Source organism: Mastomys coucha, unplaced genomic scaffold (genome assembly GCF_008632895.1).
Source record: "Mastomys coucha isolate ucsf_1 unplaced genomic scaffold, UCSF_Mcou_1 pScaffold17, whole genome shotgun sequence".
In the NCBI taxonomy this organism is placed as follows: Eukaryota; Metazoa; Chordata; class Mammalia; order Rodentia; family Muridae; genus Mastomys; species Mastomys coucha.
Window position 1 is genome coordinate 4,250,907 of NW_022196899.1, and position 15,397 is coordinate 4,266,303.

General features: G+C 39.6%; 1 protein-coding gene across 1 annotated transcript in view; it reads left to right on the forward strand.

The window, feature by feature from the left end:
• Positions 1–15,397, forward strand: part of Stmn2 (stathmin 2) — a 53,964-nt gene that overhangs the window by 18,348 nt on the left and 20,219 nt on the right. The window contains exon 2 of the mRNA XM_031376320.1: positions 14,675–14,770. Coding sequence (XP_031232180.1) covers positions 14,675–14,770 — 96 coding nt within the window. The remainder of the gene's footprint in view (positions 1–14,674; positions 14,771–15,397) is intronic.

Consider the following 15,397-nt stretch of genomic DNA (forward strand, 5'->3'; position numbering starts at 1 on the left):
GCAGTGATGTGCACGGACAGGACCGGGGTGGGGGGCAGAAGCGGTAGTGATGTGCACGGACACGACCCGAGGGGCAGAAGCGGCAGTGAGCAGCACGGGTCTGGACCCATCCTCCAGAGCTCATGCCAAGGGAGGGATGCTCTCACCTTCGCCTCAGAGGTTCCCTTCACAGAGCGACAAACAGGAACACCTGACTCCCTTGAAAGTCTGCCCCAGTTCCAAAGAAGAGATAATGGACTATAGGCATCCGCCAGTAAGAGAAGAGATCATTTTCATTATTCAACACCAAAAACATATAGTCAAGCTTTAAAAACAGGCAAGTCAGATGTTAACTAAGAACACAGAATCCTTCTAAAAGCTTACCATTACTCTGTTCGTTACATCTCCCCCATTTGTTTTCCACCCTGTTCCTGCTGCCACCCTCACTGCCTACCACCCCTAAAGAGAGAGAGGTGCCTACCTGAGTGACAGAGGGGACCAGGTCTGATTTCCTTATCTACAAGAACATCATTAGGGAATTTCCTCTGTTGCTTTGAAATCCAAGGAGCTATGACTGGGGATTCTTTTTATTTTCCTGTGATTTTTTTTATTGATCCTTTGAGAATTTCACATCATACACTCCAATCCCACTCCTTTCCCAGTCCTTCCATATCCACCACCCACCCTGTAACCTCCCCGCAAAAAAGAGAACAGAAGCAAAAATTAAGAGAAGTCTAGCCATGGAAGCATTAGTGTGTCATGGTGTGTCACACAGTAGACAGTTTTGTCCAAATAGCATTACTTGAAAATATTCACTACAATGAGTCATTGATGACTGAGGATTCTGACTGCATGAAGCCAAGGGACCAGTTGTCAATAATTTGTGCTTCTCTACATTGTGCATTGAAAGTAACTCTTTGAAGTGAGTTCTTACCAACTGGATGAAACCAGTTCTTCAAAACAAAAGAGAAAAATTAAAATGCAATAACCATAAAACTCCATACAACATGGAACAAACCTGATCTTTTAGGAATCGTTATGGTTATCCTTAAGGTTAACTGTGTGGAGAACCCCATCTGCAAAAGAGCAGAGCGACTATTCCTAAGTCTTTTCAGTTCTCCTGCATTGCATAGCTGATTATTTCAAACCTAACAGAGTCCTCCACAGCACCGTCTTCTCTATGTCACGTGCGTCATTTACAAAGGATAGCAATCTTATATTTATCGTTGTATAATCATGTGAAGCCTACCTGCAGGCAAAACTGGCCCTTTCTTTAATTTTAAATTGTGTTTTTCTCAACTTCATTAAGATGTGATTAGAAAATGAGTGTTCGTGTCTACATTCACTGTGTTCTCTTGAAACACAAAGTAGCAATGAAGCGTAAGTGTAACTGTAACTCATACAACTTGCTTTCTTTCAGAAAAATCTTTCATGGCTGCTGCTTAAACATACCTGTTTGCATAAACATAGTATACCTGTATAGACACTTAATGCACACATAGACATAGTATACCTGCACAGACACTTAATGCACACATAGACATAGTACACCTGCATGGACATTTAATGCACACATAAACATAGTATACCTACATAGACACTGAATGCACACTTTGTCAATGACTAGCACTAACTCTGATGAGTGTGACTTGGAAATCCAGGTGCTGGGACACTGAGTAAGTCTGTGTACAGGGTATTTTATACAGTGTCAATGGGGACTTTAGTATTTCTCTTATGTTTGGAGAAATGGGAAATGCAGCTCCCATGTGAAGCTCCTGTGGCTCATGCCTGAGATGGTTCTACCTTCTGCTCATGGCTAGTAAGCAAACCTGCTGTGGTAACAATTTAAATACAACTACCCCGACAAGAATTCTATTTGGGCTCAACTGATTGCTGTTTTATATCACACAATTTTTATAATACTCATTTTCATTGTTACAGTATTTTATAAATTTTAAAGAATATGACAAAATACAAAAAAATGTAAAAACAAACAAAAAATTTATCTAAGTGGAATATGAAAATTTGAATGTTTCAATAGGGTAATTGCTATGTGAACTGAAGGGAAAAGAATAGGAGGTCACCAGTTTCAACTGATACAGTTAATACTGACTTGAAAGTAAGTAACACAACAAACACAGAAGCCCATAGAAGACCTGGCTGAACTCTGCTGTGAGGGAGTGTATATCATGGGTGGGTACAAACCCCAACTAGAGTTGAATGCCAAAAGACCCACCCAGTCTCCAGAATGAAGTCAGAGTCCGAGTGAGTGCCGAGTGTGCAATGGGAAAACCACCTTCTGTTTGCACTGGATAGAAATGACTGCTGCTTTTGGTGTTGTGGACATACAAGGCAAAAGGGCAATGGAACTGAAGAACTTTAACAACACGTGGAGGTTACAAAAGTGTCTAGAACTAAGACTCAGTCACAAATGACTACAAGGCGAGGGATCATGAGCTTAGAGCATGTATCCTCTATAAAACACAGACCCACCTAAGATCAGATGGAACTTTTGAAATATAATTCATTTTCCTATGCTTGAAACTGCCATATTCTTAAGGGGGTTGCCTATAGCTCCATTTAGTTTACATAAACCTGTCTATAAATTTCATTCAGTTCATACCCTCATACAGCTTAGAGGTTTACAGGAAGTTACAGGAAGTGGCCTGCAAAGTTGGCACTTTCATGGTCCTGTATCATACATGTAACCTTCAGCAGGTAGAACATAAGATTTCAAGTTTTATGTCATTAAGTCTCGTTAGTGTGTATATGTGTAGACTTTTTTTTTTTTTTTTTTTTTTTTTTTTTTTTTTTTTTTTTTTTGCTTAAGACTATAGTAACAGTCAAGACAAATATCATTTAGGAGTTTATTCATACCTCAATTATCGATCAAATAATTAGCTTCTTTTTGTTATGTTAGTTAAAACTGACATGTGGATTTCTATGCCTTATTTTCTATAGTAAATAATATTTAAAAAACTATTTTTCCACAATAAAAGTTTTGATTAACAAAGGGAGATGGAGAATTCTAAGTTAGCAGTTTGAACATTTACCAGAAACAGTATGCTCAATGTAAATGTAACATGAAAATGAGGAAAGCGAGGTGTTCTTAAGGCAGCAACATATTAACAATGAGGAAAATAACTTCATAAAATTAAACGTGAGCTATGCTCTCACTTAAGAAATTAAAAAAGTATTAGGCAAAAACTAAATAGATACAGGTTTTCTGGCTCGTTTTTACAAGATAAAAAAGATTTATTTTATTTGTAATTATGTAATGTGTGTGCAAGTGGGTTTGTGTTCCCCAGAGTCAAGAAGAGGGGAACAGATCCCCTGGAACTGAGTTACAGGCAGTTGTGAGCTTTCTGACATGGCACTAGAAACCAAACTCAGATCTTCTAAAAGAAGAATCAGTGTCTTCAACCACTAAGCCATCACTCCAGTGCCTTGGTTCACAGTTGACATTTACTATTGGAAGTTAGCTACTTTGTTATATGGCTCTAAGATAAAAGTAAATCATGTTACATATGTAATCAAGGGAAAGTGGAAGGCAAAGTGGTTTTGGATTGAGATAGCAAACAAAGGCAATTTTAAAAATCTGATCAACTAACAAAGGCTGCTTGCTACATTTAAGATGAAAATTTATTTAGCAGCACCCATTTTACTCCTTCTGACCAAGGATTTCCATAAATCCTCAGATTTAAAGAAAGCGTTAAGACAGATTTATCTATTGGAGAAATCTATAATATTCATATTATATAAATGATAGGTATTATTTTTGATATTCTAAAAGATAAGGTGGTCTTCTACTATTCAAAATTAATAAACATTATTTAACCATCACTAAAAAATTTGTTATGCTTAGTTCAAAACATTTACAGGTTAAATAAAATTGAGACAGTTAAAAAAAGGAAAATAACCGGTCCCTCAATTTAGCTCATCAAGTATGTCTGTTTCAAGTATCTTTACCTCTCCTATTACAAATAGACTCCTAACATAGTAGAAATAATACTATAATAATAATAATAATCTAGAATGTTTTCACTTCACATACTCTGGTCATTTTTGCCTGTTATTACATTATCTGTATGTCTTCATGAAAAATAAATATTAGATTGCTTCTACTCTTCTGTTATGGTAAATAAACTTATATATATGTATATATACATATATGTACACACACACACATATATATATGTATATATATATGAATTCTATTTGTTGCAAGTATCACAGGTATTACTTGGCAGTAATACCAAGTTAAAATATTTTTTATTCACAGTTGATATTAACACTAGTATCCATGGCATGGATCTTTTTTTGACGTTATTGAGACAGATCTTACTATGTTGCCCTAGCTGGCTTGGAACCAGGCTGGCCTCAAACTCACAAAAGTCTACATGCTTCTGCCTCCAGAACACTAGGATTAAAGAAATGCATCACCATCCCTAGATACAGCACGGATTGGGTTTTCCAGATAAGGATTTTAAACTATAAACACATATAAAAATCTGTGTATTAAATGCCCAAACCTGGAGAAAATGATCACAAAGTGATTTTTTTTTTCTATCAGGGAAAAAAAACAGAGAAGCGCTAGTCTGTCTTCAGCAGGTCTGCTTCTGTCTGTCTTTCTCTTAGTAACTTTGAAGAGCATATCTCAAGGCATGGATTTTTTTTTTTTAAAGGTATACTTAGAATTAAAATAGTGCCATGAACCCATTCATATTTGGTTCAAGTGGAGGCTTGTATGCAAGCACTTCTAGAATGATGCATTGGCCTTTTGGGAAGTTCTTAGAGTGACAGAGGAGATCGATGGGAATGGAGCTGCAGACGCTCACAGCACAGGCTGCTGTAACCTTCCTTAAAGTGACTGTGTTCCTTCCCAATGTTCTGTCTCCATATTCAAACACAGCCACCATTTATCAAGGAATTAAGGAGGAAAGAACCTTCGATGCTCACAAGAGGGTTTGGGGATAAAATCTTGACACGTAGAGCACTTCTAAGATTTCTTTAAATTATAGTGCATCTTGGCCTCCGTGAACCTTAATGTCTTCCTCTGGGGGAGTTTTAGGGGGCAACTCCCCTCACCCCGAGTCCGGTACAAATTTTTCTTTGAACACTGCAGGAGCTTTAAAGAGTCATGAGACACCGTGAGTTTCCCAAGTGATATAATTTACTGCGACTGCAGAGTGGGTCAGAACCAATTCACAGCAGCCCATTTGCTTCCCTTGTAACTACTGCTGGAGCTGAGAATCCACTAAATTAACATTTAAAGGCTTCCGATAATTTTTGTAGGACCCAGTAATGTGATATACTGCTTTGACTCTTAAATGCCCCTTTGATGTGAGAGTCTTAACCTACAAAGAAGACTGGAATGGTGTTGACTGATCAAAATGTGACCCTTTCAAAACCTCTTCTGGCTTATTGTCCCTGTGGGTAAGGATAGATGGGTGAAAGTGGAATGAATCTAATCTTACACGAAGCTAATTAAGATTATGTCATCCTAGCAGAAATATCTAGAAACATTACCTCATATCAGCAGTTTTCTAAGATACTAAAATAGGCCTTACGATCTGGGGGTTATTTATTCAGTTTTTCTTTTTCAGTGATAAATGTTCAGTTACATGTTCATCAATAAAATATTTTAATTCTCCCAATTTAAATTAAGTGTAGAAAGTGTTTAAGCCAATTCATACTAGCCTCCTTCTTTGGCGGTGTGGTATATGTACCTGTTAGAGTGGTTAGTGCACCTGTGCATGTAGGTGTGCATGCACATGTGTGCACATGTGTGCACATGCATGTGGAGACCAGTCGTCACTGTCAAGTATTACTTGATTACTTTCCTCCCTTATTTCTGAGACAGAGCCACTCAGTGAAGCTGAAGCTCATCACCTGGGCTCAGCCCCTGGTTAAATCTGCTTCAGGGACGCACCAGTCTGTGGCCCTGGCCTCCTAACATGCCCGAGTGTCAGAGCTTACAGGTGCAAGAGCTGAGGCCCCCTCAAGCCTGTGTAGCAGGTGCTGGAGTTGGTGGAGTGTCCTCAAGCCCTGTCTACTTCACTTTAAAACACAACGGGGCGCTTCTAAGTCCTCTTAGATATGGGGCTGCACGTGGAGCTCAGCAGTCCAGTCCTAACCTATCCCAAATTAAGCTGTGGATCAGATCCGCAATCCCACAAGAACTGTACATGGTGGCACATTCCTATAATCCTGGTATTTGAAAAACAGAGGCAAGGGGATGAAAGGCTCGCCATTACCGTCGGCTACAAAGCCAGTTCAAGGGTTGTCTAAGACACATGAGGCTCTCTCTGCCTTAAAAACATAAGTAAATATAAATAAACAAATAATTAATAATAAGTTCTGAGACAAAATGGCACACCTGAGTGAAGAGTAAATCAATTAACCTAAAATAGTGTGAAGTGGGAGACCACTGTGCAAAGTGCTAAATACATACGCCAGCGTGTCAGAGTACAGTTAAAATAAGCAGCAGGAGTGGAAGTATGCAAAATGTAAACATTTTAAAAGAGTCAAAAAATTACCGCCAAGTAGCTGGTTCCTACCTATGCAAAGACCTGAGTGTGGGGAAGGACACAGGCTGGCAGAAGCAGGGATGTGACCTTTCTTAACAGTAGGGGCTGTTCGTCTCAGTCTTTCCAGAACCAGCTAGCGGAGGCCAATGCTTGTCACATTGTCTATCGTCCCGAGTTGTCGGTGGTGGCACACACCTGTAATCCCAGCACTCTGGAGGCAGAGGAAGGGTGGACCTCTGAGACAAGCTTGATCTACAAGGTGATTTCAGGACAGCCAGCTTTTACATAGTGAGACCTCACCTCAAGGAAAAAATAATAAATTAAAATATCTTTGGAACAATCTACAAGGACTGTTGGGAAAACAGGATCCCCAGTTAAGCACTAAAGCTTTGCTGGCCTGGAAATGCTCTCAAAAAGCAGTCTGTCACTGTTTACACCAATTGTAAGTCATGGTCAAAGAATGCCATTCTGTTAGAGAGAAACCAGAACATCCAATTGCTATGAAACTATGTACAAGAGACCTTGATTTTGCATTCTATAGGGCCTTGTTTTGTCCTCTGTCCCCAGAGACCTTCCTAAAGAAGTGCAAGTTGACTCCATATGGGCATTTAGGACTTTCCAGGAAACTCTCCCTGGTTAACCAACATGATCACACCTGAAGCTGCCACAGGGAAGTGCCAGGAAATAGGCAGGCTGACCCCATGTTGGCTCCAGGTCAGGTCAACCCAGGCTGACTCGGGGTGCTCTCCAGCCAGCCTAGAGCCAAGGCCAGCCAGCCCAATTCAAGAACAAAGAGCAAAGATCAGGGACTTCAGGTTCTGGTCTCTGACTCTCCCTATCTCAAAGCTCAGTTTCCTTTCTGGATCTCTCTTCAAACTCTTAAAACTAAGAGCAAATCATACTTTCCTCTCTGCCTATACTTGGGATAGAGGGAAAAGTTGTTACTAAGTTATGCTTTCAGCTCTTATTAAATGGCCCAATAGCTACTGTGGTTTTGTGAACTGAATTCTTAGAAAGCAAGTCATCATTAAAAATAAAATGCTGGCTACCCATATATTGAAGCTGGTGGCATCTGTATGTTCCATAACCATTGCAAAATAGTTTATCAATAAAATGATAGCTATGGGATAGAGAATGAACAACAGTGTGCCAGGACAGACAAGCATCCCAATCAGCAAAAACAATTAAACATTTTTCTCATTTGTTGTTAAAAATATTTAATCTCAATTTGGTGGATGGGCTACCTTTGATTATTCATTTCCTAGATAAAAGACACACAACTTTTATTTTTATGATAAGCCTTAATCAGCACCAGAGCTGGGAAGATCTCTACCCTCTATACTACTAGAATCTATCTCCCCATTAATAACCCCACGTTATAACTTACAATGTTCTAGCTGGACAGCGCCTAACTTGAATTAGCCAGCTCTCATGGCTCTGTTTCCGTGATGTGCCTACCTCGCGGCAGCTTCATCTTCCCCTCTCTACCTTCTTTTCCTCATAGTCCTCCTCAGACCCCAAGCCTGGGAACTCCCAAGCCCCACCTATCTCAACTCTGCCCAACTATAGGCAGTAGGCATCTTTTTTCATCATTCAGGGATAACTGGGGAGGGGGGGACAGTGTCACATAACCTAACCAGGCCTAGGGACCTGATATTTAGCATTAGGATACGTTGCAAAAGACCAAACCTCAAAACTCATTCTTCTAAGCATTTATCACAAGTTCTGAGCTCTGAGTTCACACTTCATATATATGTGTATATCATATATACACATCATATATATGTGTATATGATATATGTGTGTGTGTGTGTGTGTATATATGCATACATATGTCTATACTTATATATGGGAGATATATGTATGGCTCAGCTAAGTGACTGAATTGGCTTCATGGATCCACTTGTCTTTGTCCCTCTGAAAACGTCCCTGAGTGTTAGAGTTAGAGGTATAAGAGCATTTAAAGAGAATATTTTGAAGGAGGTAGCTTCTGCTAAAGCAGTGTGTTAGCATGTGACACTCCCTGAACACTCTGTCCTGGAACGTATGAAGATATGGTCGCAGTAAGTATAATGCATATCACTCCTCTTCACATTGACTATTAGACAGACAGAAGGAAAGACTAAGATGCAATTTTCCCCAGGATGAATCACCAGAAGGATTTTTATAAGGCTGCCAATTCCAAATTAAATAACAACAAAATGAAGTATATGAGATGCCATATTAATGGTTACTCCCACATAAGCCAAATGAAGTGGAAAATTGAAAAATTTTAAGCCATTTATTTCTAATTGTTTTGGGTCTTTAAAAGATAATGAAGTATAACATCATTAAAAAATGTATATTACTTTCTACTTAAAGCAAGGCACATACACACACAGTTAAGATGTATTTGAAAGCTTGAGAAACGTTTGTGGTATATACATTTAGATTAATGGGGGACATCTTCATGTGTTCATGATTTGTTTTCTAAAGTAAACTAATCCCTGTGATGATTTAATCTAAAACAAAACTTTAACTGGTCATTAAAGCCATATATATTCTTTTGAGAAATGGTTCCTGAAGTTTCCACTGTTTCTATATAAGTATTTATTGTCCATAGACAATTTAGAAATCAAAAAGTGTTGTATTTTCTTCCTGCAAAAACATCCAATCATCCCTCTGATTTGCCATCCATAGATTCAATCACAAATTGAAAATATTCAAAAAGTCTTTGTCTTAAACATGGGCATACTTACTTGATATAGATATTTCCTGAACAGCAGCAAATAACAAATATTATCTAACATATCATTATTGTTAAATTACCACATACGCAAATAATAGAGACATGGTTTCAAGTATATAAAAATACACTTATACTTATGTGTATACACATAAGTAACAGCATATAGACTATATATACATATATGCACGAATAATAATTAGTGAAAAAGAAGCTATGAATTTGACAGAGCAAGGCCGGTTTTGTGGAAGAAATTGCAGGGAAGAGAAGAAGAGAGAAATGTTCATCGCATTATCAACTCAAAAACAAGATAAACTTTAGAACTTATCCAGGAGGAAGATTCACACACACACACACACACACACACACACACTCACACACACACACACACACACACTCACACACACACACAAAATGATGTCTGCAGAAGGTTCCGAAGCTTGTCCCCCGTGAATACTGAACAGGGATGACCATATCTGTAGCTGGGTGATCAATGGCTTGTGTCTAGCAAGTAAGGTAGGAAATGCTAAAGACCAACGGCTCATGAGCTTCACTTTGTTAGTTTCTTCTTGGAAACATGTGGACAGTGAAATTAGAGTAAATACATAGCAATTTTCTGGGAAGGGGACTGGGGTGAAACTCAGTGGTGAAGTTCTTGTCTTGCATGTGCAGAGTTGGTTCAATGCCAGCACCAGAGGGAGGGGGGAGGGAGAGAGGGCAAGAGAGAGAAAGAGGGAGAGAGAGACCTGGGAAACTATCAACAAGGAGGTGAAGCAGCATTAAAGCATCAATCGGCATTAAAGGATGAGAGAGAGAGAGAGACAGACAGACAGACAGACCTTTATGAAAACTAAGTATCCCTCGTCTCTGAGCTTCTTCTTCCCCTATAAACTTGGGCCTTTCTCAGCCCTACTGAGATAGTCGAACGGGAAATGTCTACCAATGTCTTTCTTAGTTTGTTGTTTGTGTTCAACAGAGAACAGCCAGTACCATCATTCACAATTTACTGTGGCCATTTGGAAAAAAAAATGAAGAAAGTTCAATTGGTGTTCATACATCATTAGGCTAAGAGACTATTACTATATAATTATTATACTCTGTGTGGGTAGAATTTTAAATGAATTCACTAGACAAATACGCCTATTTGTAAGCATTAGCAGTTGATAGCAAAGTCAACCAACATACCACTGTAAAGAAATATAAGAAATCACATTCTTGCAAAGATACATTCAATTCTACCTGGTCTTGGGATATGGTAAAAATATTAACATACACTGATTCCAGAATGCAAGAAAAGACATTGTCAATGGATATAATGCTAACAGAAAATAAGCACATTTTTCATGGTACTTCATATTTGCAGGGAAGCCCTTTGTTGTGACTTTAAAAACCATCAAAATTATTTATATTCCAGTACATCAACCCACACCCAATTCTCCAATCAAAGCCATCCTACGGGCCTCACCTTGGTTACATTTTGCACGGAAAGTTTCCTCTTTAGAACCCTATTCAGAAAGACCTTTCCTTCTGTGTTATTATTTGGAAACCTTTTCCCAAACCCAGTTATGTTCTAGCAATTCATTCATAAAGTTTTGTTAGCCTTCTTTGTTCCCTCTGCACTACACACTTCCTAAGCCAGGCCCTACCACATCACCTCCTGAACTTCCAGTAGCTGTTTCTTGATGTCTCCTTCACAAAAGAGCAATAAAGAAGTATTGGAGGGGACAGTCCTAGAGAAATGACTTAGTAGGCAAAAAGTCTCTCCCCTTCAAAGTACAAGGGGAGAGAGAATGTCAGTTCTCGTGGACTCCCACACACAAATGGTCCTGTGTTGTCTCTTGAGTAGCAAGTCCCATGTCATCAAAAATAAACACATCCTCTCTGCTTTGTTCTCTTAAACACTACGCCGTCACTTTTAGCAGAGAGGGGAGATGGTTGAGACCAGGTATCCCAGGCTGGCCTCGAACACACAGCGATCCTCCTACATCAGGCTCCTGAGAGCTAAGATAAAGGCATGAGCAACCACAGCTGATGAGCACTGTTCAATCTTCGTAGACCATGTGCGTTGTTTCTGGTTGCCTACAAAATCCAAGGCACACACTTCAAGAGGAATCTCCTAAAAACGCACTGGTGTACACCCTGGGTGATGCCTGGTTTGAACCTTAACTGAGCGGCCTGTGTTTTTGTTGTCTGAAGTTGGGCGATCCTGGCTGTGGAGCTTCTTCCGTATGACTCACTTCACTGCCACAGCTTCTCTACATCGTCTTTGTGCTCGTGTGAGGTTTCCTGTTTCCACCCGCCTTAGTCCACTTTCGATCCATACTCTGCCCCTCTCTGAGAAACAGCAGTGTTCTCTTGTGTTTGCGTACTCCCATAATGCCTCACAGAAACACCTGCCCATGCGTGGGGATCCCACGTACTTGTAATGGAAATTGAGTTCAAGTCACTGACCAAAGACAACTGCAGTTTATTAAGCAACCACTTTATGGTCTCTCCAGAACTATTCTGCAAATTGTTCCATTAATGAGTAAGATATAGTGTGCACCTTCAAAGAATGCGTAGTTTAACAAAAATTATATATATATATATATATATATATATATATATATATAATTTATATATATATAAAACATATATAAATGAGCTAGCATAAGCCCACTGCCTAAATATCACCAAATTAGGAGTTAAAGTTCCCCTCTGAATTTTAGGACAGAAGATAAAAACCGTTCCTTTATTAGCATAAGCTATTGCTCATTGTACATAGGGCTCCTCCAAATGTGTAAGCCTCGGGCAGTCTGCATGCCCTTCTCTACACGAGCTTGGAGACCTTACTGAAAATTATTAAAGTTCATTACCCAGTCACTAGTGACAGATATTTGAAAAGTGGTCAGTAGAAATTTATGCTCTTCTATAGCTTTAGCTTTATGTTTGTTTATGAGTTATGAAATCTTATAATTGTGTGTTTAGTCTACTCAGTAAACTTTTTTTTTTTTTTTTTTTTGGTATTTTCAAGACAGAGTTTCTCTGTATAACTCTGGCTGTCCTGGAATTCATTCTGTAGACCAGGCTGGCCTCGAACTCAGAAATCTGCCTGCCTCTGCCTCCCAAGTGCTGGGATTAAATGCGTACGCCACCACCGCCTGGCCTCAGTAAACTTTTAATCTACTTTAATGTTTGTATGGTGTGCAGTCATCCTTCAGTATGCAGGGAAATTGCTTCCATGATCCCCTTGGGAATATAAAATTTGCAAATGTCCAAGTCCTTTATTTTAAAAAATATAGTATTTGCATATAACCTATCTGTGCCCTGTCCTATAGAAGTCATCTGTGGATTACCCAAGACAATGAAAACAATGTAAATGGCCACTATACTATATCTTTAAGGAAGATATACATATATTCTATGCAAAACAATTTTGAATACTACTGGTTTAATATTGATTTCATGGATGGCATGTGCCATTGCAGAAGCCATTTTTATTTCAAATATGTTTGATCTGAGGTTTATTGGATTCATGGGCTTAAAACCTGAAGATGTGGAGAGACTGGCTGTATATATCATTTAGCAAAACGTTCTGTGTTTCCTACTGTATTCATGTACCAAAAAAAGTTAACAGTCCTAACATACAAAGCCTTCTGATATTGTTTTCAGTTTGTTTGTGGAATTAAATGTATTAAGCCATCAAATAACACTTTCCTCTGATAGAATTATGATGCACACTGAACATATATGTGAAAACTCTCTTAGCTATATGTAAGTTACTAGTTAAGTAAAGAAACAAGCCAAAGAAAAACGGTTCTGCCTTCTATAATTGAAAAATTAATATAATTTCTCAGAACGAGCATTATCAAAAATGTCTGCTGCACAGAACTAGCACTGCGCTTTTGACTTTTTGGAAACAAGCAGGCGTTCCTTCAGCAAATCATCCGGATATGCTAAGCTGAACTACATCAAACTCACAATGTCGCTCTTAGCATGTGCTTGTATCATGTTCTCAGAAGACACTCAACCCTGTGGCCACTGACTTCATTCTAAAGTAGGGCTGGATGACCCTTGGCAGCTTTGAATAGATTGCCTTACTGCTTTTTCCCCAGAGGCCTTGTCTCTGTCATCAGTCACCTGTGACTTTGGCCTCTGTGAGACTGTTTCCTCCCTTATAAAATTAGTAATTGAGTAGGTTGACTATAGATTTTAAAATCTCTTAGAAATGTCTTAGTTCAGCATTTCTGTCAACCTCTTGACATGATGGCACGTCACCTGAAAACACTGGGCTTGGGGAACCCACAACTGACTTACAGAAAAGATACAAATCTCATGCAGGTTTAGGTACATGTACAATTTTGTGCTGGGCTACATTCATAGCTATCCTCAGCTATGTATGTATGACCCACAGTCTGTGTGTTAGACACGGTAAAACATCTGTTGGATCTGTTACCCTGCTAACCAACAACAACAACAACAACAACAATCTGTCAATAATGTCCACATTCATCTTCCAGGAATTTCTTCTTTTCCCAATATCTAAACACGGTCCCTTGGGTCACAGATTCAGATCCTGCCAACACACAGCTGTTACATTGCCAGGCCGTAGGCTTCTGTTTCCTTATCACACGTTACTATAGAATATACTCAGCATCTTCTTCAATTTTCTTTCATTAATCTCACTAATTGAATGACCGACAAAGGTGAAAGTGTCCCACCCTCTCTGCCCAATCCTGTTGTCTGGAGACACACGTCCGTCCTGGTGGCCACCATGAGATGCCCACCAGGGATACCTAGGTCGTCTTCATATTAGAAGAGGAAACGAACATGCAGTGACGAGGAGGAGGGAAGGGTTGGGACCAGCACTGTTTGATCTGTAGCTTCTCTGTTTGGCGGGTACCCAGACTATGTGTCAGAGAGAGGGAGATCCTGATCAGCTTGCCTCCTCTCAGTGCAGGGTGTGAGGGAAGAAGGTGAGATGAGATAAGAAAATGCACTCCAGGATTGAGGGAAAACAACAAAGTTCCCTGGAGGGGACAGCTGTTTAACACCTCTCCTGATGAGCTCTGTGACTATCCCCAAATGATTGGTGGTGATGCACCCTGTACCCCTGAGAGAATCTTAACTGATGCGCACACCACTCAGGACTCAGTAATTAGAATGCGCATGCGCATGCTTCCGCTAATTTCGTGTCTCCTTTTCCCTGTTTTCCCTGTTTTCCTCTTCCTTCCTGCTGGGTCTCAAGGCCTTTTCACTTTAATCTAACTCACTTTGACTTTTTACCTAACGTATGCAGTTCTCGTCCCTCTGTTGGCATGACTATCTCTCTCATTCGCTGGGAAAGCAAACCAAGCGGCCTGCCTTCTGCAGAAGGCTATAATTATGTTTCGGATTTACATAGGCACTAAAGAGGAAATTCGGAAAACGAAGCACCCTAACCTTGAACCTTCCCTTTCAGCCTACAAGGAAAAAATGAAGGAGCTGTCTATGCTGTCACTGATCTGCTCCTGCTTCTACCCGGAGCCACGCAACATCAACATCTACACCTATGATGGTGAGTGCCCTGTAGCGCAGACCCTTCTAGCTGGGTAAGCTGCGGAAGTTGGGATGTGTGTGCTTCCCTCTCAGAGCTCCTAACATAACTAGATCTCAGTGTCGGTAGGCTCTGTCCAGCCATTAGGTCTTACCACCGTCTGAAGTTGGTGCTAATAACAGTGCCTAAATGTCTTGTAAGAAGTATGCTGCCTTGTTATGAGCATCCTCATCAGCACGTCACAATCCACCGGATGTCTAAGGTTTTTCTTTTCAAATGATGAGACACACTAAACTACTACACTAGATTCTAATTGGCATGAAATTATTTTTCTACTTGGACCAATCAAGGTAGAGGAAAAATCTACCACCATCGCTATGTGTCTTGGCAGAGTCCCACACTTTGCAGGTAAATGTAAACAAGCTGATAAGAATAATCAAATTCATAAATAAAATTGTAACTCAGGTCATAAGCAAAGAGGGATTAAGAAGAAAGCAACAATTCTGCCCATGACGGTTCAGACTTAAAATTCCAGCACTCAGATAGTCTGAAGCAAGAGGGTTGCAAGTTCAAGGTTAACTTAGAGAACTTAAGGCCTTACTGAAGAAAGTTTAAATAACACTCTGCAGTTGCAACAACAGTTGACTT